Raw genomic sequence first — 27,655 nt, forward strand, 5'->3', positions numbered from 1 at the left:
CGCTGGGAGCACAGACTCACCAGTCCACCAGCTCCCATCCAGCAGCCTGTCACCCACATCCTTCCGGGCGGCCCCTCTGAGCCTGCGCTGTCACAGCTGCATCACACCCTGTTGTGTAGACGGGGCAAGCCTACCGAGCCGAGCACAATGTTGTCGGCTCTCCATCCCCCTTGGGTTCCCCTATGATGAGTAGCTTTGCTCCTGGTGTAGCTGGGTTGCGTGTTCTGAGGGGGACCACCTTGAGGGTGATGGATTTGTCACACTGCTCAGTCGCCGCCTTGTCGAGAGGTCCTCCCCCCAGGCCATGTGATTAGCAAGTAAAGGGCGTTTGCTGTCCATGACTTTGCTCAGCCCATCGTCCTACATGGTCTGAAGCTCTGGGAGCCCAGTGACCACTGTCCGCCATGCTGGCCTCCTCCGCACGGGCCCTGTTTCTTCGTGTTCCTGGCCACGCACTCCTGGCGGGAGCCAGAGACTGCCTGTCCCCTGGAGCCCTCTTCTTTGTTGTAATGACCTTTCTCTGTCACTGCCATCCGGTGTGATAGCTGCTAGCCACGTGTGGCCATTTAAACTGAAAAATTAAAAGGAAGTAAATGGGAAAGTTCAGTAGTTGGTTGGGCTCCCCCCCATATTTCAGTTCACGTGTGGCCATGTGGGCACTCGGGTGTGGACCGGTCCGCCTGTTGGAGCACACGGGCCATGGTGGTGGGGTCAGGACAGCAGCGGCTCTGTCCTTATTCACAGAGAAAAGGCCAAGAGATTATTATCCTGATGCCATGCCCAAGAGGAGAGACCACAGCTCTGCCCTTACTTGGAAATAATGACATTCTGCTATGAGGGAAGCACACTGAGGTGTGGGTCTGGGGTTGGGAGGCCATTCCTTCACGGCTGTCATGGAGCCCAGGCTGCTCCCTGCCAGCGTGTCTGCCCCTCACAGGGGGAGGTGGTGTAGGGGACACACAGTGCCCAGGAGCCTGTGAACTAGCATTTCAGCCCCCAGCTGGAGAGGAGATGCCTGAGGCTGACACGGGGAGGCTCTGGGCTGGGAGCAGAGAGTCAGGACACAGGAGTCAGGCCAGGTCCTGGACCCCGGTGATCGAGGTCTGCAGCATGAGCCCAAGGCAGGTCATGAGATTCCGGAAGGTTCTCTGCATGGGTCCCAAGGGGGTGGCTTTACACCCCTGGGGAGCAGTTCACTCCCTGATTGCAAAGAACTGGCTAACAGTGTGCATCTTTTTTTTTTAATGTGTTTAAAGGATTTATGTGGTTTATTGGGGGTTTAATAGCATTTGAAAAAAATTTGGTAAAATATTCATAACGTATAATGAACCATCTTTACCATCCCTAAGTGCACAGGCAGGTCAGTAGTACTAAATACGTACCCATTGTGCAACACGTCTCCAGAACCTTCTCATTCCCCGATGTCCAACACCAGGGGTCTGACGCTCTAGGAGCCCCCCAGGAGAGGATCACACACAGTATGTATCCTGCGTCTGGCTCGTCTTCCCCAGCACGAGGTCCCCCAGGTTCACTGTGGTGCAGCCTGCGTCACAGTCTCCTCCCTTTCCAGGCAGGTAACAGACAGCGCCCCTCTGTCTGGATGGACCACGCTGCATTGATCTGTTTATCGGTGGGTGTAGAGAACTGTTTCTGAATGAGGCTAGAAGTCAGGCTTCCTCGTGCGTGCCCCCTGTAGGCTCGTGGAAACCAGACAGGTCGAGGCCTTGGTTATCCCTGCGTGTTCTTGGTCCTATAGCCACAAGCACAGATTCCAGGCGCACTCACAGTGATTCCCCAAGATGTCACGACTTCGGTTTTCTGTGTTTGTTTTTGTCAAAAAAAAAAAAAAAATTGCAAAGGGGAAAAGCTTGAATATAAGGAACACAAAAATGCAAGATTTCAGGCTCTTCAGAGAAATTCCTGTGTGTTTCTTTTTGTTTTTTTTAATGGGCTGTCCCTTTGGTTGTGAAGGAGAGGCGATGTCACTGCTTTGTAGCAAAGGGCCCCTGGGCAACGCCCGCACTCCTGCAGCCCATGTTGTGCGCCCCTGCGCCTCAGCAGCCCTGACAGGATCCGGAGCGACTCTAAGAACAGATGGGTTACCGTGTGCGGGAGTTTTTAAGAAGCACTTGGAGGTTTTATTCAGTGTTTTGCTTTGTGGAATGACAAACTGACCAGTGCTAGAGAAACACATCGCAGAAATGGTATTTGGACAAACGTTCGAATCACGAGAAGAGAGAAGAAAGAGCGAGGAAAGAAAGGTTCGGATGGAGAGCTCAGGGGACAACCTGGGCAGCTGGGTCACAGGGGCAGGGAAGGCTGCCCATGACATTTCAACCTGTGTCCCTCACAAAGGAAGACAGGGCCTTATTCACATCTGCTAACTTGCATAGACCAGTGTCAGATGCGGGGTGACAAGGCAACAAGGCAGTGCTGCGGGGTCCAGGGGGCCTGGGGAGGGGGTGGCTCCTGCTGGCCACTGGGTACCTGCTGCCCCACCCCCAGCCAGCCACCGGTCAGCCCCCTGGGCCAGCCCAGCCCTCAGGGACCCGGGGCCCCTGCCGCACAGGGACAGGCTCCGCCTGACAGGCCACCCCACCACAGACCAGGGAGGGCTGGGAAGGGTGCCAGCCTGTGGCTGCCTCCTACACGGGGCCCATCCACCCCAGCCCTGGCACTCCGCCCTGACGTTGGCAAGGCATAGCCACGGGCCCTTTGCTCTGAAAGGGGCCTCCTCACCGCCCTCCAGCTGCGGGCCGTGAGCCCCAGGCCACACGGGAGCTGTGGGTGCACAGAAATGCCCTGTCCGCCTGTTTTGGCTCCTAAACGCTGTACCTTCTGTCCTTCCGTGGACATTACACCACGTGAGGTTCCCTGGCCTGCTGTGACCTGTGATGGTTTGCACTCCAGAAAACCTCGCTCCCAGACATGGACCTGACCTAGCAGTTGGGACCCACAGGCCCCAGGGTCCTGCCCTAGGGAGCAGCTGGTGCACCCCCAGCAGACACACGGGTACAGGGCCGGGGCAACACTCAGGGAGCTCTCCGCCCCAAGGTGGGGAGGCCACACCTGCACCAGGCATGGGGAGCTGCATGCCCGGTGCCCACCCCTAGGCACCCAAGCCTGGAGCCCCAGATGAAACAGCCCCCCCCCCATATTGGAGGCATCATTTAGTACATACACATCCGTTCTTCTGGCGTAGAGGGGGGCACGTAAGTGAGGCCACCACGTGAGAACAGCAAGGGCTGCTGACTCAGAGCTTGCTGTAGCAGGGCATCCACCAGGCCACTGCCATGTGAGTGTGGCAGAGACTCAGGTGGGTGGGGCAGGGAGAGCTCAGGGTAGAAAGGAGGTGGCTGGGGGCAGGGACCCTGGGGAAGGTGCTGGCCCAGGACAGCTGGGGGGGCGGGCCTGGGGGAGGTGCTGGCCCAGGACAGCTTGGGGGGGAGGCTTGGGGGAGGTACTGGCCCAGGAGAGCTGGGGGGCGGGGGCGCGCTGGGGAAGGTGCTGGCCCAGGACACCGGGGAAGCTAACCAGAAGCAGGTCCAGGGATGGGTTAGGTAAGCACACGGGGCTTTCTCTGGTTGGTCCCAGGTTAGAAGCAGGACAACAGTTGGGGAAGCTGTCCTGCCCTCAGGGGCAGATTGCCCGGGGGTGGGGGTGGGGCGTTGGCGTCGTGGACCATTGCTGGAGACAGGGCCCACCTTGCTCACCTTCCTGCAGGAGCGGCCTCTCGAAGACGGCGCAGCCGGCTGGGCTGTGGCTGGCACTGTGGGCTGGTTTCCCAGGCTGCTTGCTGCAGGTCACGAGTCAGGATCAGACACCTGGCCAGTGACCATCTGTATATGCAATCTTTCAGTGGCAATAGTGACAAAGTTTAACTTCTTTAATTCTTTAAAAAAATGTGTTTGTTTATTTAGAGAGAGAGAGAGAGAGAGGCGCATGTGTGAGCAGGGGAGGGGCAGAGAGAGAGGAAGAGAGAATCCCAAGCAGGCTCAGTGCCGTCAGCAAGGAGTCTGACTTGGGGCTCAATCCCACGAACTGTGTGATTGTGACTTGAGCTGAAATCAAGAGTTGGGCGTTTAACCGACCGAGCCACCCAGGCGCCCCTCTTTAAAGGGGTTCGTAATCACAATTGAGACAGTTTCGCTGCTGGTAGAGAGAAGACTGAAAGCTGGTAGGGCTGGTGGAGGGCGGTGGATGATGCTTGAGAGTGGGCATGGGATTGGGGCAGTGACCCCGGGGAAGGTGAGGCACTGGCACATGTCAGCAGGGGAAGTAGACACTCCGGTCCTCACTCGGCCCAGGAGCACCGTCCCAGCCCTTCCAAATTAGTGGGGTCACTAATTCCCAATTTAAAAGAAAGGCAGAGAGGTGAGCCCACAGCTTCTCTGTAGCTGATGGTTTAATACCGTCTATTTCCCCGGAGAGCCCTCAGAGAGAGGAGTCTCATCGGGTCACCCCGTCAGGCAACGCTCCTACTGGGGACAGAGGTGGGGGGTACTCTCCCAGAGGGGACACAGTGCCCAAAAGGACCAGGTCAGCCCCTCTCGGGGGATGCTCCTGCTGGGGGCAGCGTGGGGGGGGGGGGTCTCTCCCAGAAGGGGCAGAGTGCCCAGCAGGGCGGGGCATGGCCTCCCATGAACCCTCTGCTCCCTCCTGTGGTTGAAAATCGGGACTGAGCTCCAGGGAAGACAGATAGGCGTTGGCCCGGAGCAGGGGCTTCCTCAAGACCCTCCCATCACCGGGGTTTGGAGAGAGAAGCCCCCCGCTTAGTTCCCATGCTCTGAGCCCCTCAGACCTCCCAGTCCCTGTGCCGGCTGGGACCCCGTGACCATGGCCGTGGCCATGGCCGCAGATAAGAGGGAGTGACGGGTCCCTGGAACCTGCGCGTGGCAGCCCCTGAACTTGGGAGTCCTGCCTGGGTCGCAGGCAGCATTCACCTCTGGCCACAAGAGGGCGCCAGTGGGCAGAGCGCGTTCTGATAAAGGCGCCCCATGCGCCCCAAACACACGTGTGGTCAGCGCGGGTCACAGGCTGCCCTGGGGACCTGCCCTCCCTGAGCTGTGTCCCGAGAGCCCTGCCGCCCTGTGGAAGCCACCCAGAAGAAGGGGATGGGGCTGGAGGGGGGGACCAGGGGCAGGAAGAGGGGTACCCAGTGGGGTAGGGAGGGCTGTGGGAGGTGGAGGGATCAGGTAAGGGGTGGGTCCAGGGTCCTGGCGGGGGTCTGGAAAGGGGGGGCAGGGGGCGAGTTGGGGGGGAAGGAGCAGAGGAGACGGGGACGGGAGGGGTGGGAGGGGTGCCCCTCTAGCTGTCTCAGACATGAAGCGGCCCTATCCTTCTGGTGCCCCGGGACCTCTTCCCAACTCCCTCTCCCACACATGGCACCAGTGCGCACCCCCTCCCGCCCGCATCACTCTCATCGCCCCCTCCCAGCTGCATCGAGGGGCTTCCTCCCGCTGACGTCACCTGTGAGCCTGGGGTCAGCTGATGCCTGGCTCTCCCTCCCTCCCTCATCCTCCCTTCCCTGCTGACCCCGACCAAGCCCGGGTCAGACCCTCCTCAGGGCTCTCCCAGGACAGAGACCCAGGCCCGAGGCGGCCTCCACGGTCACAGAAAGTGCGCAGGGTGCGTCTGCAGGACCTGCCCACAGGTGTGGCCCTGGACCAGGGGCAGCTTTTGGGAGCTCGTGAGAAAGGGGGCCTCACTGACGCCTCCGGAGCCCGAATCCACGTTTGAACCAGCTCGGGGGTCTCCTGTGCACAGGGCACTTTAAGAAACGGCAGGTTGTGTCCTAGGGAGGCACCGGCCCTGCCCCTCCATTGTCCCCCACCTGTAATCCTGGTTTCTCTGTGTATCTGCACCTGCCCCTGCTCTGTGACCAACTGCTGTAAACAGGCGAGTCCCTGCAGGGGCCGGGAACAAGATGGGGCTTGGCCGGGATCAGGACAATGACAGCGACCTCACCCTTGCCTCTAGACTGTTCTCGGGCTGCTCCCACTCCCGCCAGTGATGGAGAGCTTGCACCCGCATGGCGAAGCTGCCTGCAGGGGCCACCCAGGTGTTGGAGAGGGCACCAGTGAGTGGCTGAATCCCAGAAACAAGAGTTTACACAAGCTCTGTGACTGCGCCAAAAGTGAGATCATCTGCCTCACTCAGCTGCCAGGCAGCTGGCCAGGGCGGCCCCTGCGTGCCAGCTGTTCCGGGGTTGGAGACCAGTGCCTGCACATCTGCCGGGCCGTGTGTGCCCTGTAAGGGGGACACTTCTGTGTGGCTGCCAGCCTCAGACTATGCACTCTGCTTCTCCCACCACCACCACCTTCAGTGCCACCAGCCCAAGGGTGGCTTCTCAGCGATCCAAGCATGACCCGCCCTGTCCCCCGGGCCTGTGAGGTCAGAGACCTGTGGGTGAGGGCCAGAAGCAGGGCTCCACTCAGTCCTTTCCTGGGTGGGCACAGCCAGACCCTCCTTCTCAAAGCGGGGGTGGAGCTACAGGACCCTGCTGGCCTCGGCTGCTAGGGCAGCCCCGGGCAGCAGTTGTGTGGGCATGGTGGAGGCCAGAAAGGTCTCCCCGTCTTGAGGGTGCTTCTGCTCCCTAAGTCTGTGCACCTGTGGGCCAGTGTTCACTGATGTGGTGGTAGACAAAAACAGGTGTGCAAGAGGGGGCTCCTGGGCCCCCGGCCGGGTCCTGGCCTGTGGGTAGCCTCACTGTCTGCTTCTGGGGTCCAGTTTCCCTCAGCATGCCCCCCTACACCTGGGTGTGGTGCAGGGGCCCCGTGTAGGAGGCAGCCTGGGAACGAGACGGGTGGGAGCGTCTGCTTCCTCCTATGGGGCAGACTTGGCCTGGGAGGCAGCCTGCAGGTGCCTGGGAGCACCCAGAGCCAGACCACGGGGCTCACCCACTCCGCATTGTGCTGTGTGAGGCTGGGCAAGCGATCCAGTCTCTCTGTGCCTGCTTTCCTCCTCTCTGGGCTGGAGAGGTTGCAGTCCCTACCTCATGGGGCTGCCGTGAGGAGTAAAGGACAGGGATCTGCCCATGGCAGCCCCAAAGCACAAGAAATCCTCCCCCAGAAAGCGGGTCCCAGCCTGGCCAGGGAGAAGGGGGCCAGTGGCTGAGCACATGGTGGCTGCAGCACGATGAGCGCAGAGCAGTGTTCCGGTCGATGTACGGTTCCTTCGACGTTTCACGTCCAATCGTAATTTCATTTTTTTAACCTGAGCTGTTTTTTGTTGTAGTCTTATCAATGCCTGCTTGTAATGCTGGTCTCCCATCACAACCATGACAGTGTGGAAGGGACACTGGGGAGGCATTGGGGCCACCCTGCCTTGGGTGGCCAGCGCACTGGCCCTGCCTGTGCCTGTGTATTTGCATAATCGCGAACACACCGCTGAGGGCATTGGGGTCACCGTGTGGCCAGCACAGTGGGCTCTGCATCAGGAATGGGGTATGTTTGGGCCACAGGAGAGAATGCTCCGGGTTCAGAAGCTCAAACCAGTGGCATCTGAGGGCTGATGTGGAATGGTGCAGGGAACCTACCCATCGTGGTTGACAGGATGACCCCACCGGGATCAAAGCCCCATTTCAGGGAGAAGGGGAGACCCTGAGTCGGGCCCTGTTGCTCTCGGGAACAAGGCAGTGTGACGTCCATGTTTTCCAGGCACTGGGTGGGTTTACAGAAACACCCCCATTGAACCCTCCCAGCAGGGGACGCTGTTTTGGTGCCCATGTTGGGAGGGAGGGAAGGGAGATGATTCGTGGGGCCTTGAGGGGGGCCTGGAGCCCTCTCCCGCCTCCTGCCCCTCCTGGAAAATGGCATGGATCTGCCAGTGGCTGGTGGCATGCACAGTGTGGACAAGTGTCGCTGGGCCCCCCGTTCTCCTCCACGTCAGAAAGAGCCCAGGAAGTAGTCTGAGCTCAGGGCTTTGGAGGATCGCAGGTGGACCTCGTGGAGAGGCTGGTGTCGGAACGTTGAAGGAGGGTGTGTGGCTGGTCGGGAGGGGGAGTCTCAGCAGAGCACGTGGCATGGATAGAGCTCCATCATTCCCGAGACACCGTTTCCTCCCATCCCGGCCGTGGGCCCGGCTCCCCCGGGACAGAATTGGGACTGCCTCCCACTGACTAAGGGCTAGGCTAACACAAGCCAACACCTGCTTGGGGCCACGCAGAGAGAGTGCGTGCCCACGACGGTACAGAGCTCTGGGCCCCCGCAGCCGGCCCTGGACACAGCTTGGGACTCAGCCCGGGACCAGGGCTTCTGTCCCCACAGCTGCCTCACTGGGCTGCCCAGCCTACACCAGGCACGCTGGCTGCAGTGTGTGGGGAGCCCAGGCCCCTGGCACTGAGGCTCAAGTGACAAACCTTCCCGGCAAGAGAACTAAACCAGCTCAGAAACAGTGCCATTGGGGGCGCCCCATGCCGCTCAGAAACACCGTCACGGGTCTCTCGCCATGCGGGCACACAGGGGCTCTCGTCTCCATGGCACAAAGGCTGCTCTGAACGAAAGCTGGCGTCTGTGCAGATTGCTATAAACGGGCGGGTGTGGGTGAGGACACAGAGCCAGCACCACCCCTGCGCATGCATTCTGTGCGTCACCATGACCCCCATTGGGTGTAAGAGGGACGCGTGGGTGTCATGGCCCAGCCAGCAGAGCACTTCCAGACGGCACCGTCTGCGTGTGCTCCGTGTAATTCTGATTTCCTCCAAGACCCGAAAGTGGCCTCCTTGCCTCTGTTCACGGACTTGCAATTCAGCGTCAAGTCAGCACCCTCTTCCCTCCGTGTGGATTGGCTGGCGGCCACAGCTGCACAAGTGGCTTGGGCGTGAAGTTCCCCGGCGGAAGCGGGCCTCCCCATTGGACGCTGTGACTCAGGTTCCTGCGCTGAGCTCAGAGGGCAGGATGGGGCTGTCGTTGCACAGTGTCTCAGTGTCATCTTTATCACAGATGCTGCTGCTGCAAGGAGCCATTTCTTGTCTCCTGCTCCCAGCAGATGCTTGTGAGCCTGTGGACACCTCGAGGGTCTTGTCCCAGAAGCACAGCAATGCCGTGCAGAAGGACTTTATAACGTAGACACACACGGTGGCCTCAGATGCCAGGACTAACCTGACGTACGGGTCACAGCACTTGTTTTGGAGGGCTTAGCCAGCTGGTCAACCGGGAAAGGAGAACCATTGGCTCTTATGCTGGAAGAGAAGTCTTTGGAAAGGGGGGGGAGGTGTCTGCCAGTGTCTCTGCCCTGTGCAGTGGCCTGGGCTGGGCTGGGAATGAGCGGCACACAGGAAGTACCTGCCCGTCTCCAGACAAGAGCAGGTTCTAGAAGCTGCCTGGACAGGGCTCCTGGAAATGCCGCGTTCTATGGTGTGCGGATGCTGACTTGGCCCACAGCTTACCGTGCAGCACAGAAATGGCACAGGAATTCTGGGAGGAGCCATCTGATTGTAAGGTTTGCCCAGAGAGTTCACAAAAGCCTGTGGCCTGTGCACACTAATTGTAGATCTCTCTCCTCCTTGTTTCAGCTTGCAAGATGCTGGCATTGGGTTCATCCTGGTCATAGACAGAAGGCAGGACAAATGGACATCAGTGAAGGCGTCGGTCCTGCGAATAGCCGTAAGTGTCGGTGCCCGGGTTGTGACGCCCTCCTCTGCTCGTCCCCTGGGCCAGGTGACCGCCGGGTGATAGCACTGTCTCTCTTTCCTACCTGTCCATCTGCCTGGTGGTGGTTTGCATGCTGCTGGCCCGTGCCATGCGGTGCTCCAGCCGGGCTGCCTGCAGCAGGGCCAGGGGGCACTAGGGACCCATGACCCCTTGGTCTGTTTGACTTGTTGGAGCAGGTGCACGTGTGTGCATGGTGTGTGTGTGTGTGTGTGTGTGTGTGTGTGTGTGCGTGTGTGTTCTCAAATGACTTCACTCTTAGGGGGCCTGTGATCATTTAAAAACAGTTCCACCAGTCTGTTTCTGACTGTGGACTATGTGGGATGCTGAGGATTTAATGTGTCTTCGTTCTTTTTTTTTTTTTTTTTTTTTTTTGGCAGAGAGAGAGATTGAGAGCACTAGAAGGGGAGGGGCAGAGAGAGGGGGGAGGGAGGGGGAGGGAGAGAGAATCCCAAGCAGGCTCCACACTCAGCCTGGAGCCTGACTCAGGACTCAATCCCATGACCCTGGGATCATGACCTGAGCTGAAATCAAGAGCTAGATGCTCAACCCACTGAGCTTCCTCAGACACCCCTAATGTGTCTTCATTCTTTTTAATACTTACTTGTTTTTGAGAGAGAGAGAGAGAGAGAGAGAGAGAGAGAACGTGAGCAGGGGAGAGACAGAGAGAGAGGGAGACACAGGATCCAAAGCAGGCTCCAGGCTCTGAGCTGTCAGCACAGAGCCCAACGCGGGGCTCAGACCCACAGACCACGAGATCATGACCTGAGCCAAAGTTGGATGCTTAACCAACTGAGCCCCCCAGGTGCCCCAATGCGTCTTCACTCTTACATGCAGCACAAGGCCCTGAGCTATGGGACGTCCAGGATAGAAGGGAATCTTCAGGCTACAGGTTTGAAATTGTATTGAACGCCCCTTTCAAATTGACTTTCTACTTTTCAAAAGGGCCATACTCATCCCTTAGTTTTCCTGCTAAATGAGATGCCTGGGCCTTCCTGGAGCCCACCTCTGCATCTGGCCATTGCCACCTTACACGCGGAAGGACGGCAGCTCCGTGGTCGTGGCTGTGGCTGTTTTCAGCCTGCAGTAATACAAGAGGGAAGGGGCCTACCCACGAGCTCCGAGTGGAGCGCTTCGCCTGCCCTCACGCCTGGCAGCCCAGGGACTTACGGCAGCAGGGAGACCAGAGCACCCGCAGCCGGATCGCCGGCTGGGACGACTCTTAAGAGCCCAACCCCCAATGGAATGAAATTCTCCTAAACTCTCGCTCTGGGTCTTGTGTTCAAACCATCTTTGCCTCCGGGCCTCTGAGAGGCCACTGTGCCGTGGCTCTGGGTGGGGTGAAGAACCAGTCCCTCCCCCCAAGATGGCTCATCGTCCATGGAAACAGCACCTAAGGCTTGCACCTGCTCGATTGCTACACTTGCCATCATTCTGCAAACCTGTCCCTGGGCCGCGGGGGGCGCCCCTTGTCTTTCTGAGAAAGTATCTCCCTACACCGCTTGGTACACCTCCTGTTCCCTGTCCCTTGTTATAGAATCAGCTTTCCTTTAAGATCCCGTGAGGCCTACGAGTACTTTTGATATGCCGTCAGCAGTAAATAGCCAGCATGTCCATTTCATTATTTTAAATTTAAAAATACATTTGCATGTGATGTCACATGGCAGGCTAAATTAAGAATTAAATTGTAAGAACCAGTGGGACAGATGCACAGTAGACTTAAGACAAATTTCTTAAGTCAGTAAGTCCGTCCTGGGTCGAATGTCAAGACGTAACTAGTCAAGTATGTCATTGTTTATAAGACTGTTGGGGCGCCTGGGGGGCTCAGTCAGTTGAGCATCTGACTTCAGCTCATGTCATCCTCTTGAGGTTCATGAGTTTAAACCCCAAGCTGGGCTCTATGCTGACAGCTTAGAGCCTGGAGCCTGCTTCAGATTCTGTCTCTCTCTCTCTCTCTCTCTCTCTCTCTCTCTCTCTCCCCCTCCCTCTCTGCCCCTCCCCTGCTCATGTGCTCTCTCTCTCTCTCTTTCAAAAATAAATAAACGTTTAAAAAAAGAAGGTAACACTGTTGTAATAACATTTTTCCAATCTAAATAATCTCTCCAGTTTTTTTACATTTATCTACCATGGATCTGACTCCCGCTCAGGCATGTCACCATGTGGCAAGTGCACAAGTCAGCCTCTTTGCCGTGATGGTCACGGGTGTCTCCCCTATGCTGGGAACTGCCCTTCTGCCCCTCTGCACACACGCTGCTCCCTGGAAGGCCTCGCCCCTGCACGGCAGGCAGCCTCTGCTCATCTTTCTCCTCCCTGCGTCCCCGCCTCCCTGCATCCCCGCAGTGCCGTGGTCCACATGGTCTCCCGCTCTGGAAGACACCACTACTCATCACAGCACATCACAGGTTCCTCAAAGTGCAGCCCATCTGCGTGTGGCAGGCACCCGGCCAGGCCCGGGCGAGACAGGTTGGCCGTAAATATCTCTCACAGCCATCAGTCGCTCCTGGCTAGAAACAGGAGAGTCCCCAGACACAGGATAGTTTTGAAGAAATAGATAAATTATTTTTAAGAACTGAAGTACCTGCAAATGTGCCCTGCGGGCCATCCGTGTGGTCCAGGAGGACCTACCTGTGTTGGGGGGAGGTGGGGACAGAGCTCTCCACCTGCCAAGGGCAATCGCGGTTTCCTTTGTCATTGGCTTTGTGACCAGGTGGACTTCTAAAACATGCTGACTCACCTTTAAAACTTTGTTTTGTGAAATCATAACCGAAAAGTTGCTGTTTGAGTTTTAATGTTTGCACAGATTCTTACGTAATAAAAATACAGGTTTTTGAAGTATCCTTCTTCCTAGAAGTCTTGGGGTTCCCCCGTGGTGGTTTAGAAATTGTCGAAGTTAACATTTTCCCAGCAGAATCTCCAAGAATTCTCGGTAGCTTCAATTCTTTCTGATCTAAGAATGCATTGATCATATAGGGCCAACCATGCTGTGCGTGTACTTAGCACGTGTCCTGGGACTCTACCGTGCTCCCGCCGCTGTATGAGGCTTTGGGTGTTGGGGGTATCAGCAGGGAATGAGCTGGAAGTATCAGCCAAGTGGGGTGGTGACAGTTGACAGAATGCCGTGATGCGGGATATGACCAGAGGTGGCCAACACCCAGGGGGGGCCCGAGGCGGTGCCGACCCATCCTGCGGGGAGGTCAGGAGGCTGTGAGGCAGGCCCCATTTCCTTTCTTGTGCGTGTGCCATTTCCAAGCCAGGGTGTGGGGTGTGACCACCGTGGCTCTGCCGTGGGGACAGGAGGCAGGAGACAGAGCAGGCACACCAGTGCCAACGCCCGGTGCTGTGAACCTGCACCACCAGCTGTGGCTGGCCTGTGCTCCACCCGGGGGCTTTGGGGAAGCCAGGCCAGTGCCCTGGAGAGGGTGTGTTCCCCTGCCCTGTACTGTGGACGGTCCCCAGGGCACCTGGGCCACCAGCTGCCACAGGTGCGATGAAAGCAAGCTGGTGGCACCGAGGCTCCATCTCCAAATGTGTCTGGCCACCCGAGTGAGACACGGCACTTACGTAACATGCTGTAATGCGGCTGTTCCCACCACCATGTGGGCAGCTCGTGAGCAGAACCCCCCTGTTGTGAGGTGTTCTTTCTCCTTGTTGGATGCCTTCAGCTTGGCTTGAAATAGAACACAGGGAGACAAAACCCAGAGTCCCCAAAATCAGACGTTCTGTGTCTGCGTCAGCTCTGAGGTGTTGGGGGCAATGGGCGCTTGCCTGTCATGTCGTGGTCACAGCCTGTGGCCTGTCATGTTGTGGTCATAGCCAGTGGCCTGTCATGTGGTCACAGCCAGTGGCCTGTCCCAGTCGTGGTCACAGCCAGTGGGCTGTCATGTCGTGGTCACAGCTGGTGGACAAAGGTGGAAACAAGGAGACATAGAATGAGGATACATTGGTTCAAAGTTTGCACCGTCCTTGGATGAACAAACCTTTTGAGAACTACCTGAGCTAGGATTTCGTTTCACACATTAGCCCACCTGTCCTAGACCACGTGTGTGTGAGAGTGTGTGTGAGCATTTGGGTATTTATAACAGTGTACGGGTTTACGTTTTGAGCTAGCCCAGTTCAAGCTCCGTCTATACCGTAGAGCACGCTGCTGAAGAAGGTTCCGGCTCTAGGCATTCTTAGTCTGCACGGGGCAGGAATGTGGTTCTTGCTGGGAGGCCGTTGTCATCCGTGCATGCAGACAGGGTGCAAGGCGACATATCCGGCGATGCAGGGTCTTTAGGGCATCCAATAAATATGCCACACATGGCAAAATAATACTGCATTAAACAAGGTAGTGAGTTCCTGCCTTGTGCCACTTCCTGGAGTCTAAGCACAAGGTGCTGAGCACTGATGGTGAAGACAAAGCAGTGTGAGCCCCAGGAGGGCTTCCCGGTGGAGGTGACACTGGACAAGAGTCAGAAGGGGAGGAGGAGCTGTTCAGCAGGGAGAGGACGATGAGCATGCCCCTTGGGGTGTAAGCAGAGGCGGGAGGTCGGGGGGTGCAGGGGTGAAGGGAAGGTTAGCAGGCGGGGGCATGTCCAGGCTGCAACCTCACCCAGGGATCAGGAACAGAGTGGGCCATTGGGAGGTGCAGCACTGACCACGGCATGGCCAGCTGTCTCTGAACCAGCCTTCGTGTGTCCCACATACTTCCGCAGCTGAGAGGAGCTCACAGAGCACGGAACCCGCGGAGGCCGGAGGGAACAGGGCTGGGCCCGTTCTCGCCGCACCGCAGGGGGAGAAAGCAGGTAGCCCAGGGCAGGGCAGCTGGGGGTCATCAGCCTGGCACACCAGTGGGTGGGTCCTGGGGGTGGGGACAAGTCCACGCAGAGTGTTCTGGAAGGACGTGTGGACAAGTGTCCTTCCTTCAAGTTTGGCCCTTCCTACATATTTTTCATTGAAACGTCTATTCTTGCATGATGTTCGCAAGTGTCCCCAACACCTACCGAAGGGGTGGCCTTCGCTACCCCTGTCTGGAGCCCCTGCGTCCAGACCTCATAGGAGCAGCCTGGCAGCAAGAGGCCTGTGCTCGCTGCCAGCCTCCCCGAGTTGTGCTCTGGGGTTATCAGTACACACACCTGTGCTTGGTTTCTGCCATTGCCAGGCAGACGGAGTCGGTCAGGCTGAGCTGCTCCATTTTATGGATTAACTGTGTAACGCGGGCCGGACAGCTGTGCTCTGAGCACACCTTCAGAGAGTTCCTTGAACTGGAGACAGGTTTCAAACAGTGTTCCCCAGAGCACCAGGATTCCGGACATTCCAGTGTATGGGTCGGCGTCAGCTGTGCGTGTAGATGCACACGCGTCTCTAGGAATGTTGATCCAGAAACCACTTAACTCTCTGTCTCCAGATGACATTTGTGTGGCCATCACACTGTGCATGTCGCTAAGTCAGCCAGGGTCAGCCCCAGAAAATAAACAATTTTGTTTCAGTGTCTTAGAAACCTACTACAACCCTTTTATGGTCACTGGATTACTAAATTACAAAAAGATGTTATTTTGTAGCCCTCATCCCCAATCCTCTATCTAGTTACCTCTGTTTTGCTTTATGTATATTTTTGAGAGGGAGACAGAGCACAAGCGGGAGAGGGGCAGAGAGGGGCAGAGAGAGAGGGAGACACAGAATCTGAAGCAGGCTCCAGGCTCGGAGCTGTCAGCACAGAGCCCGACATGGGGCTCGAACTCACGAATTGCGTGATCATGACCTGAGCCGAAGCCGGACGCTCAACCGACTGAGCCACCCAGGTGCCCCCTGTTACCTCTGTTTTTAAAATATGACTTTCATGTTGGTATTTCCCCAGCTCTCAGTTCAGAGAGTTGGTTCCAACCCAGAGAAGGTTTAATTACTGCTCTTTGTGGTCAAAGTATGTGTTTGTGTAGGTCGTTTAACGCCTTCTCACGTGACCGCTTCCGTGTTGAAGAATCGGGGACCCAAACAGAGAGGAGGCAGGGGAGGGAGTGTTTTCCGCCTTCAGCAGCGGGATCTATGTGCCTGGAGGAGAAATGAGGGTGATGAAAACCATCTTGAAATTTAGAAAAGATGGCTCACTGTCATCTCTGCAGGGAGACTTTTAAGGAGCTTTTTCCTTAAATAGTGGCAGCCAGTTTCCCAGAGGCCAGTGACAGGTTCGAGCAGCCCTCTCGTCACAGGTGACCCAGAACCTGCCCATGGGCTCCCACCTTTGGTGTCGTTCCTCTGAGTCATTTCTGTTCTTCTCAGAGGAGCCGACCCGCATGAGTGCCACCGAGACAGTGGGGACCTGGCGCCCTGCTTGGGGGCTGCCTCCACCACTCCCCTCTGGGCCGCGCCATGGGTGCCTGGCACAGAACGGGACAGCAGATGGGAGCGGGCCACACGAGGCCTCCCCCCCCAACCCCCTGAACGAAGCTGAATGTGGAGGCTGTGGGCGGTGCCAGACATGGCTCTCAGCACCTCCCTGCCCACACGCCACACTGCTTAGCAGGCACCTGTCCCCGGGGGCGGTGCAGAGGCCCACCCAGAGGCCACAGATGGCTGAGCGTGGGCGCCGGAGACAGCGGGGCCCTTGCAGAGGCTCAGGGGCCCCCCGCCAGAGACACAACCTGGGGTCCCCAGTGACAGGTAGTTCCCACGTGCCGGCGGCCAAAGGTGGAACTGACCGGTCATGGGTACTGAGAGGTGCTGGCCTGGGCCGCCCGATGCCTGCAGGCCCAGACTTTCGTCCAAGCCCTTCTCTTGCTCTCACACAGAGATTAGGTCTGGCAGCCCTGGCAGAGGCTCAGGGCTTTCAGTGCAGTTCCAGCCTCGGGGCCTTGGGGCTGAGGCCAGGGCCCCACATTCAGCTATTCGCACCTGGTGGCACTGAGGCCTGTGGGTGGGGAGTAAAGCTATCCCAGGATCCCTGATCCTGTTCTCCCCAGCTTCTCCGGGGATGCTCCAGGCCCTGTGAGACCCTCTGGATCAGACACTCCACAGGGCCGTGGAGTCTGAGGGCTGCGTGGGGTGGGCCAACCAGGGCAGTACATGTGAAAGGAGAGGGGCCACCCTCAGACAACCACAGCCCTGGTCCATGCGTCTTCTCAAAGCCACCGGAACCACACAAGGACTGAACGTGTTTTATGTTCCCTAGTGAGGCCCTCAGGTACCTTTTGTTCCTAGAGTTTTGTCAGACCCCGTGTTCCCAGACTCCGGGACGGGCTTGGTCAGGAGGAGGAGGCCAGGCTCCCTCCCACTGGGACAGCTACACTATGGGCTCCTCATCTCAGGCTCGATTCCGCTGGCCAGGCTGAGAGCGGTCTGGGCCCGAGAGCGTGGTCCAGGGTATGGCCGCAGCCTGAGCATCCATCAGCAGGTGGACAGGTGAACAGGCTGAGACACACGGGAGATATAGAGAGGGGCGCATACACAGCCAGGACACCCGGGCCAGCCGTCTCTCCTGCTGCGCCCCTTCCTGCCCCTACGATGTGGGGCCTTGGGCTGTGCTGCTCCTTACTGTACATTGTATTTTAGCTGCACTGGGCCTAGTTATCCAGAAATCAAACTCAGTTCCTTCAGAATGCTTCTTGTAGTAATGGGGGCTCCCTGGGCATCAGCACCTGGAAGTATTGGCATGTGGAGTAGGCTTTCAGTGATATGTGTCATACCACGTTGTTGAGGCTTTGTGTGAGCACCACATTAGGTGCAGTAGGAGTGTGCACTGGGGGAGGCACTGTTTTGTCCCTGTTTCACAGACGGGGAAACAGAGGCACAGGGAGGTGAGCAGTGTACCCGAGGTCACACACCTTATAGGCAGAGCTGGCAGCCAAGAGACTCCTGTCTGCGGTGCGTGCGCTAGGGCGTGAGCTCCCGTGTGTGTTTTGGAACACAGCTTGTGTCTATATGGCTTTGTTTTTCTTTGACAAGCATCTTAGTTCCCTGGGGCTCTCATAACAAGTGCCACAGACTGAGGGGCTGGAAACAACAGAGAGCCACTCGCGTCCTCACAGTCTGGAACCTGAGGTCCGAGGTGAAGGGGCTTACAGGTTGGTTCCCTGGGGCCATGCGGGAGACCCTGTCCCTGTCCCCGGCTTCTGGCAGTGTCTGGTGATCTCTGGGGCCCCTGGGCTTATGGACACATCCCCCGTCTTGGCCTCCATGTTGGCACGGCATCTCCCTGTGTGTCTGTGCCCAAGTGTCTCCTTCCGATAAGGACTAGGCATATTGGGTTGGGGGCCACACTGATGACCTCACATAAACTTGTTCACTTCTGTAAAGGCTTTTTCTCCAAATATAGTCACATCCTGAGGCACTGGGGCTTGGGCTTTAACACGTGACTTTGGCAGGACACCTTTCAGCCTGTAACTAGTGTAATAAGCTTTTGACTTTATAGCTGATAACGAACGTGACGTAGCTGCAGAGGCGGTGTGACTTTCTCCTGGTAAGACGTGGGACGTGTCTAACAGCCCAGCGTCAGCAACCACGCAGCCTCAGTGAGCGCCCTTCCGCCTGGACCACACATCCACTGCAGCCATGCAAGGACCCCGCATCCAGCAGTGCGTCTGCCCACGGCCCTCTCTGTTCTCTTGCAGGCGTCCTTCCCGGCAAACCTCCAGCTCGTCCTTGTCCTGCGCCCAGCGGGGTTTTTCCAAAGGACCCTCTCTGACCTCGCTTTCAAATTCAACAGAGATGACTTTAAGATGAAGGTGCCGGTGAGTGGCCTGCCGCGGCTCTGTGGGCAGAACGGAGCGTGACCACGTTCTTGGCCCACGCAGCTGATCAAAACTCTTCAGGTGCTAAGGTGCCCAAGCGCACAGCAACCCCGCTGGGCATTGCCCCTTCATTCCCTAGCGCTCCCCAGGGCTGACATCCACCCTGTGCCTCGGGTGATCCCTGTGGAAGTGCAGGTGCTTGTCAGAGCCACAAGTCTAGAACATTCTTACTGAGGGTCAGGCCGAAGAACGAGAGCCCAACAGGCTGAGAGCCATCATCAGCCTCCTAGCGAGAAGCAGCCAGGCTCTGCCAGTGCCAGAGACCAGATGGGGGCCCGGGGACTGGGTGTGAGTGTCCCGAGCCCACGGAGGGGACCCTGAGCAGCCAGCGGAGTGGGCGGCCCCTGCCTCTTGTCCTCACCCCAGCAGCACAGACAGCCTCAGGGAGGGCACTCCCTGCCGCCAGCCGCCCATCCTCAAGAAAACAAAGGCCACATAGAGCCCCTCCCACCTGGGCACTGGGGAAGCCTATTTCCCGTGAAGCCTGTTTGCACCCCGCGTCACGACAGTCACTGTGGGAGCAGTGCGGGGCAGGCTGCCAGACAACGCCCAGGAAGCCTTTGTTTTCCACGAATTAGTTTGCACACAAGCTCCCAGCTTGTGACCTCTCCTTGAGACCACCTCAACAACGCCCACCAGGTTGCCTTCAAGGACCTGAGCGCCCATGACGATGGTTGTCCGTGACACCTTTACCTGTTCCTCGGTGCACAGGGGGGGTGCTCTGCCCGGTCAGGGGCCATGAGTGAGGTGCCCCTGGCCCTGTGGGTGAGTCGCATGCTGCAACCCTGACCCCCGGGCTTCGGGTCTTGGAGAAAACCCATGCACCCGCGGTGTTTGCAGCACCGAAACGCCTTCATTTCTGACAGCCCATTTCCTCGACGGTTAGGGACAAAACCACAGAGACACCGGCTGAAAGTTAGTGGCCTGGCACTGAAACCACCAGACGTGCTCTGTGCTCCCACCAGGACCCAGTCTCCTCTGATGGCCACCTCTCAGCCCCAGGGGAGCGTGACACCCATGTCCAGCCACTGGGCATGTGAACCTCATTAACAACAGGTCTCTACGCAGACGTGTGGCGTTCAGTAATCAACAACACACAAGGGGGCTTCAGGCTCCATCTGGCCGGAAGCTCTCAGGACCTATTTTGTAGGACCTCAGCATCTAGCTGACAGCTTACAAAGCAAAGGCTGTATTTTTACCCAAAACTCATGGACAGAATGTCCTCAGAAAGGACAAGAGAAATAGACCAATGAAAGCAAGCCCTGTGCAAAGAGCTTCCTCGGTCCCTGAAGCCACGTGTCCCGTGGAAGGGCACGGCCCTGACTCTGGTGATGTCTGTAGTGACTTTGCTGGGCTTTGGTGGGAACAATGACAAAACCATCCTCTTTCAAGTCAGAGCACTGCTCAGTGACCACCGCGAGCTCCCTGGCGGATGCCTGACATGGGTGGTGTGCCCAGCTCTGTCAGGGTTCCAACACCTTCCCTCCCTGCTGAGGCCCATCGTCACAGGCCCATTTCACAAAGGAGTAAACTGAAGCACAGAGAGAATAAGTGACTTGCCTGACGCCAACCAGCCTGGAAGTGGTAGAGCTGAGGTTTAAGCCCAGGTCCAAAGCCAAGCACCTCCTGTCCACACTGCCACCATTAGTGAACAGCGGGAGAGCTTTTCTCCCCTGTCCGCTGGGTGGTCTCTTCATGGGGCGGCTTTCTTCCTCCTCTAGGTCATAATGCTGAGCTCAGTGCCAGAGTTACATGGTTACATCGACAAGTCCCAACTGACTGAGGACCTGGGCGGGACCCTGGACTACTGCCACACGAGGTGGCTGTGTCACCGTACGGTGAGTCGTCCCGGGCCACCCGCATGCGGGTGCTGGCTGCGGGCAGTGGGTCTCCTTAACCCTGAGTTAATCAGCCAAATAGCTTTTGCACTACGATGCTGCCTTTTCCAAAGCTGTGTTCCCAGTAACCTCACTTCTGTTCCCCAAGAATGAGGAGATGGTCTCAGTGGACCTCAGTCATCTAAAGAAATAACATGAGTAATAAGTTCGGGAGTGGCTTTCTCTGGGCTCAGAGACCAAGAAACAACAGCCCTGCGAGGGGTGGGGGCGGATGTGGCCCTCAGGCCTCTCTTAACTGGGCAAGGGGAGACTGGGCGCAGAAGGACTCTGGCTGATGAAAGTGAACGCAGAGAGTGTCCAGTACGTTTCTGAAGCCACCAGGCCCGGGGTCTGGTCTAGGTGTGACTGTGGCTTGCTGTGGTCCTGCCCTCTCTGACGACGCCCGAGCCCCTGCACCAGACACCTGCCTCCCGGTGCAGCTTGGTGATGGCGTTTTCCTTCTTCCCCAGGCGATCGAAAGCTTCGCCCTCATGGTCAAGCAGACTGCTCAGATGCTGCAGTCCTTCGGGACCGAGCTGGCCGAAACGGAGCTGCCCAATGACGTCCAGTCGACAAGCTCGGTGCTCTGCGCTCACACGGAGAAGAAGGACAAAGCGAAGGTACGTGTGGTTTCTGTGCGAGGCCGCCAAGGGGAAGCAGCCCCATGGGCATTGGGCAAGACAGGCCGAGGCCGCTCCCAAGATGCCTGGGGCAGGGGACCTGGCGAGCGCTCCCAGGGGAACTGAACGCACTCCTTTCTAAAAGCGGGCTCGTGGTCAGACTGAGGGACGTGGAGCCTGAGTGCAGCCAGGAGCCGCAGCCTCGCTCTGATTGGGCGTCCGAGGTGCTGGGGCTGCAGGGCTGCTCGCCAGGCGCGTCTGCTGCTTATGAGCGCGAGCAAAGCAAGACTTCTGCCCCCAGTTCCCAGGCGGCAGGCCGGGTCATGGGCCGCCTTGGGCGACCGCAGCCCGCAAAGCAGTGTCCGTGCTCCAGTACTGACCCCGTGCCCAGGGAGCCTGTGCCGGGTGGGGTGTGGCTCCGGGTCAGTGGTGGCCGTGACCCTCTCGCTGGTGGTCCTTGGGGGCAGCCCCCAGCCCGAGAAGCCTGCCCTCTCTTTCGCTCCTGGCAGTGGGGACACTGTGGGATCAGGCCCACAGAGGTCTGGTTTCCTGCTATCTCTTACCTCATCCGCCGACCCCGAGCGACCTGTAGCCTTAGCTGTGCCCCAGCCACAGTTGGGGAAGTCTTCCAACACCTGCCGTCCTTCAGTGGCTCTAGGGGAACAAGGGAGCGAGCGTGGGGTGCCAGGCCCTGTGCTGTCCCCGCAGGAGGACATGAGGGCGGCCCTGGACGAGGGACAGAGCCTCCTGCAAAGCGTCAGAGAGCCCCTGGCCAAGGGCGGGGGGCGGAGCCTGAGCCAGGACCAGCTGGACAATCAGACCACCGTGCAGAGGTGAGGCCCGAGCCGGGGGCAGGGCATGGCCACGGACTGGGGACAGAGTGACAGGCGGCAGTGACCCCCATCCTCTCGTCCTCATGGGAAGAAAGGGGGCCACAGGTCCTTACTGCTGAAATGCTGTTCTTCCATATCCCGAAGAAAGTGGCTGTTCTGGGCAGGAAAATTTCTCAGAGCGAACAGCACTTTTCTGCAGCCTGGGAGACATTCAAGGGAGTCCGTGGTGACAGGGTCTTGCCAGCCTCATGGAGCCTCTCCCCTCCCCACCTGCCCAGCCCTGCCCACCCGCTGGTGTGCCCGTGAGGAAGGGACCCACCAGCTCCCGCCCCCCACTTGAGCCTCGGGTCTTCTCGCCTTCCCTGTGAAGGGGACCGCGAGCACGTCCTCCCTGGGCCCCCTTTGTGTGGATACTTGCCGTCCCTAACACCGCATGGCGCCCCGGAACGCCCGCAGCTCCATGCATAGGCCAGGTCCTCGTTTGGGGAGGAGGCAGGCACAGGAGCAGAGCCTCTGAACGGCTTGCTGGTGACACCCAGGCCACCACAGGCTGACCCAGGCCCAGGTTCACACGCCAGGCCAGTGCTCCATGCTGGGGACGTGGGAGGCCCCGGGGGACGTGGGGGAGGCTGGGGTGAACCCCAGTGCTGACAGGGTAACACGCACAGGGTGGCATGGCTCTGGCCTGGGAGCCGTGACCGCGAATGGTGGCAGCTCACTGTGCCCTTCGTCCTGAACCCAAGTCAGATGTGAGAAGCGCAGAGCACTGTCACATCAACCTTGTAACACACTAGTCCCTTCCCCCTCTGGCACATTTGGCCTGCGAGTCCCGTGTCCAGGGCCTGAGAGAGAAGGCGAGGGTCCGGGCAGCCCTGGAGATGGAACCCGCGCCCTGCACCTCGCATCCGCTCAGACGGAGCCTCACCCCTGCCCAGGCTCCTGGCCCAGCTGAACGAGACCGAGGCCGCCTTCGATGAGTTCTGGGCAAAGCACCAGCAGAAGCTCCAGCAGTGTCTGCAGCTCCGGCACTTTGAGCAGGACTTCCGAGAGGTGAGTGGTCGCGGTGGGGGCGCCTGGCGCTCCAGTCACAGGAAGCCGCTGCGCGCTGAGCTGCCCTGGTGACGGCGGCGCCACACGGAGCCGTGAGACTGGGTGGGACGAGACCTTGGAACGCGTGGCGAGTGAGCCGTTGCGCACAACAGGTTACCAGACCCCGTCGGCATGCACCTCCTTCCGTGTTCCCCAGGGACGCGTCCAGGAGCCATGCATATGCTCCTTTACCAGCGTGCATTTGTCTGCGCCTGCTGTGTGCTGGCCCAGGGCCCCATCCTGCCCATACTGGGCGGCACGAGGGTCAGGACAGGGAGGCGTGGTCCTGGCATTAATCGTCAGCGTTGGGGCTCCACAGAAGCCCGCTGGTCAGTCATTTATGCAGGGTCAGGACACGGACACATCTGCCTGCCCTCACCCTCACCATGGAACGACATTTTCCCTGGGCCTTCTGGTCAGGACTGGGGGTGGGTGGGGGGTGGGATCTCGAGGCCATGAGAAACGAGTAACAGCACCAAGCCCGGCACTAAGGCTATTGTAGGGCCGTGTGCAAGGGCAGGTTCCGACACCGCCCACCCCCCGCCACCGACCAGTCCTGAAATGTCACGTTTCAGAAAACATGGGATTGGCTCAGTTAGTGATCACTGCCAAGCTTGGGCAGGCACAGGGAGCCAGCCTCCCCGACTTGGACCAGAGAGGTTTCCCACCAGCCCCTGTGAACAGCACGCCATTGGGGGCGCATGGAGAGCATGGTCGTCTGTGACGTACTTCTGCAGGGGCTGAGGAAGGCTGGCCAAACAAGCTTTCTATTCTGGGTGGTTGCAGATTTGTGTGCATTGTGAAATAATCCAGCAAGACCTCACGTGCCCTCAATCCAGCTTCCCCCAGAGGACACATCTTGCAAAATCATGCTCAGCATCGCAGTGTGGACATTGACACTGACACACTCAGCACACAGAACATTCTGTCCCAACACAGACCCGTGTTCCCTTCTTACAGACACACTTCCCTCCCACCCCACCCCAGCCTGCTCCGTTCTGAAGTCCTATCCCTCCCCCTCCTGAGCCCCCAACCCCTCCTGAACCCCTACCCCCTCCTGAACCCTATTCCCTCCCACCCCTCCCCCTCCTGAGCCCCCAACCCCTCCTGAACCATACCCCTCACCCCTCCCTCCTGAACCTCCATCCCATCCTGCACCACTGATAACCTCTGATCTCCCTGTTTCCATATGCTATCGTGTCAAGAATGTTCTAGAAGTGGTGCCACGCATACTTGGCCTCCTGGCTCTTTTCAGGCAGCGCCGTCTGTTACATTCCCTGGAGATGGAGGCAGGTGTTGCGTCTTCGCTCTTGTCCCCGCTGAGTAGTTAGTGTCCTGGGCCGTGGACCAACCACGGTTTAACCGTACTCCTGTTGAAGGACACCTGGGCTGTTTCCAGGACTTTGCTACCATATAAAACGTGCCACTGTCCATGTGAACACAGCTATCATTTCCCTGAGGTAAATGCTCAGGGGTGCAGTTGGGGGTCATGGTTGCTGATGTTCAGCTTTCTGAGAAGCTGCTGACGTGTCCCCAGAGCGCCTGCACCTGTGCGCATGAGGACGTGGCTCTTGCACGCCCGCACTGTGCCCGGTGGTGTGCATACCTTACACGCCTACTCTGGGGGTATGGGGGGCGCCTCACTGTGGCTCTGCTGTGCGTTTCTCATGGCTGGCGACACGGACCGGCCTGCCTGCACTCGTGGCTGTGTCTGTCCTCTTGGTGAAGTGCCTCTTCTTCCTGGTTGCCCGTTTGTGACCCTCGTCCTGGGTGGGGGTGGGGGTTTTACTCCTGTGACTTGGGAGTTCCCTATATGCGTAGGTCCTGGCCCCGGCCAGACCTGCGGTTTGAAAATCTGTTCTTTAGTTTGTCCCTGTGTCTCAGCCTCTGACAGCACTTTTCACACGGCAAAGGTTTCAATTCTGATAAAGTCTCATTTACCAATTTTTTTCTTTTAAGGATCACACTTTTGGTCCATCCCATATCCTAGGTCCCAACCATGTTCTCCTCAGCTTTTCTTCCTAAAAGGTTTATAGTTTTATGTGTAAGTCTGTGATACATTTTGAGTTAACTTTTGTGTAGGGTGAGAATCAGGTCCTGGTTCAGTTGTTTTTTTTTTTTTTTAAACATTTTTATTTATTTTTGAGAGACAGAGTATGAGCAAGGGAAGGGCAGAGAGAGAGGGAATCACAGATTCTGAAGCAGGCTCCAGGCTCTGAGCTGTCAGCACAGAGCCTGACGTGGGGCTCAAACTCATGAACCGTGAGATCATGACCTGAGCCAAAGTTGGACACTTAACCAACTGAGCCGCACAGGCACCCCTATTGTTCAGTCTTTAATCTTGGGATGTTCAGGGGCTCTGGTGCGGTTGTCAAAAAGGCTGTCTCTTCTCCACGGGAGAAGAGAAATCATGTCAGAAAGCCATTGGGCAGTTCTGTTTGGGTGGGTTTCTGGGCATGCACCCCATCCATCTGTCAGCACCTCGCGGTCTCGGTGACCATGGCTGTGCGGTGAGTCTTGAAGTCAAGTGCACAGTCCTTCTGTTCTCTCCCAGAATTGGCCTAGCTCTGCTTCTGCTCTGTTGGCTGCATCTATGTTGTAAGATCTTGCCTATATCTGCGCAGCTCTGCTGGGGTCTTGATAGGAACTGTGGTAAACCTGTATTTTAGGGAGAGTCAGATCTTTCCTACAGCGAGTCTCCCCATCAGTGAATGCAGTGGGTCTGTCTTACCTTGCATTTAGATTTTCTTAGAGCTTTTTCATCAGTGATGTACAGTTTTCAGCAAACCATTTCAGTACATGTTCTGTTTGATTTACACTTAAGTATTTCATTCTTAAGCAATTGTAAATGGTGTTTTAAATTTTGGTGTTCGTGTGTTCATCACCATAGGTAGAAATACAAGTGCTTTTCGCATGTCTATCTTGTCTCCTGAAACCTCGCTGATCTCACTTTTTCCAGGAGTGGTTTTCTAAGAGTTCGGGGATTTTCTACATATCGGAGTAGGTCATGTGCAAACAGGGATGGCTTGGTTCTTTCCGTTTCTATCTGATGCTTTTTGGTTGTGTTTGTATTTGTTCAGTTGTGTGTTGGTTTTGCTGTCTTGCACCGGCTTTATGACTGGTGGACACTCTTGTTCTCACCGATGTCACAGCTGTCCTTAGGCTGCAGGACTTGTGTGGAGGCTCCTTGTCATGCTGAGGGCATGTCCCTCTGCCCGGTTTCCCGGGAAGGACCTGGCTCTTCTGTCCTCCCTCCTCTCCTGCTTCAGGCAGGACCTCCATACCTGACATGGGCCCGGGCCTCCTGCCCCTCCTGTGTTCCAGGTCAAAGCCTCCTTAGACGCGCTGGCCCAGAAGATAGCGACCTTCACGGATGTGGGCAACAGCCTGGCACACGCAGGGCATCTCCTGAAGGACCTCACCAGCTTCGAGGAGAAGTCCAGCGTAAGGACGGTGGTGTAGGCCATTGTGGGCAGGAGACAGCCTATGGGGGGTGCTCAGGGCACCACCAGGGTCACTTAGGAAGGCGGGGGAATGGGGCTATCTCGCCATCCGGTGGGGGGTGTCCACGGGTGGAGGGACGGAGCCCCTCCCGCTCTCACTCCCACCCTGACGGATCCCACCCAGGAAATCGCACCTGTTGCTCTAACAAACCCAAGCTGAGCCGTGTGCCTGGGGTGGCTCCCACGCAGGTGTCTGTAGAGCGGGCCCTTGCACTTGCCCTGGAGGGTGAGAAGCTCATTGACAGCAGGCACTACGCTGTGGACTCCATCCGCCCCAAGTGCCATGAGCTCCAGCACCTGTGCAACCAGTTCGCGGCAGAGGTCGAGAGGAGGAGGGGGCTGCTCAGCAAGTCCCTGGAGCTGCACAGCCTCCTGGAGGCGGTGAGGCCCCTCCCCATGCCCTCCTGGTCCCGCGGGGTCCCCCTCCCCACACCTGCCCCTCCCATGTGGACCGCAGTCACTGGCTGGAAGCTGGCCCCACGCCCTGCTGTCCATGGGCCTGTCTCAAGGCCCAGCCAGTCACAGATGCCCATTTCTAGAATTCACTTGCCACAGCTGATAGATCTTGCCGAGGACCAGAAATTCTCTGCACTTGGCCCCTCTGTCCTCTGTGTGAACGAGTCCAGGCCAGATGATGCACGTAGCCTTGGGTCGCCGTGTAGCTGGGTTGCAGAGATCCCCAGAATCGTGGCAGCCGCTGGTGGGACCGGAGGGCCCCGGCCTAGCACGCGTAACACACACGCCAAGACCCAGCCTCTGACGGGCCCGCTCTCTCCCTCTGCCATGCTTGGCGTGTCCAGTCCATGAAGTGGTGTGATGAGGGAATCTACCTGCTGGCCTCACAGCCTGTGGACAAGTGCCAGTCCCAGGAGGGTGCTGAGGCGGCCCTCCAGGAAATTGAGAAGTTTCTGGAGACTGGCGCAGAAAACAAGATCCAGGAGCTCGACAGAATCTACCAGGACTATGAACCCGTCCTCACCACAGACCTGATGGTAAGTGGGGCCCATGCTCGTGGTGGGGGCAGGGGCGGCCGCCATGAGCTCTTCTGGGACCCTGGGTGTCTTGAGGCTCAGCTTCCCCTCAGCACAGGATTCCGTGACCCGGCGGCCCTCCTGTGCCTGGGGTCTTTCTCTGCAAGACCACCACTGGGGGCGCCCCCACCTGGTTTCCCCAGCACCCCACCTCCTGCGTGCCCCCCTGTACATCGCGCCGACCCCAGCCCCCACTGCCGCCCAGCCAGCTGCCCACACCCCCAGGGCGCCCACAGGGTCACACCCTTCCCGCAGGGAACGTGTGGGGGCCACGTGTCCCTCCCTCCCTT

General features: G+C 58.0%; 1 protein-coding gene across 3 annotated transcripts in view; it reads left to right on the top strand.

The window, feature by feature from the left end:
- The window catches only part of MCF2L (MCF.2 cell line derived transforming sequence like), a 129,625-nt gene that overhangs the window by 84,524 nt on the left and 17,446 nt on the right, over positions 1-27,655 (top strand). For all 3 annotated transcript variants that reach the window (XM_042980436.1, XM_042980446.1, XM_042980452.1), the window contains 9 exons: positions 9,515-9,605; positions 18,233-18,352; positions 20,134-20,250; positions 20,760-20,909; positions 21,618-21,742; positions 22,678-22,792; positions 26,156-26,275; positions 26,524-26,715; positions 27,135-27,326. In XM_042980436.1, coding sequence (XP_042836370.1) covers positions 9,515-9,605; positions 18,233-18,352; positions 20,134-20,250; positions 20,760-20,909; positions 21,618-21,742; positions 22,678-22,792; positions 26,156-26,275; positions 26,524-26,715; positions 27,135-27,326 — 1,222 coding nt within the window. The remainder of the gene's footprint in view (positions 1-9,514; positions 9,606-18,232; positions 18,353-20,133; positions 20,251-20,759; positions 20,910-21,617; positions 21,743-22,677; positions 22,793-26,155; positions 26,276-26,523; positions 26,716-27,134; positions 27,327-27,655) is intronic.

The sequence above is a fragment of the Panthera tigris genome, chromosome A1, assembly GCF_018350195.1.
Source record: "Panthera tigris isolate Pti1 chromosome A1, P.tigris_Pti1_mat1.1, whole genome shotgun sequence".
NCBI lineage: Eukaryota > Metazoa > Chordata > Mammalia > Carnivora > Felidae > Panthera > Panthera tigris.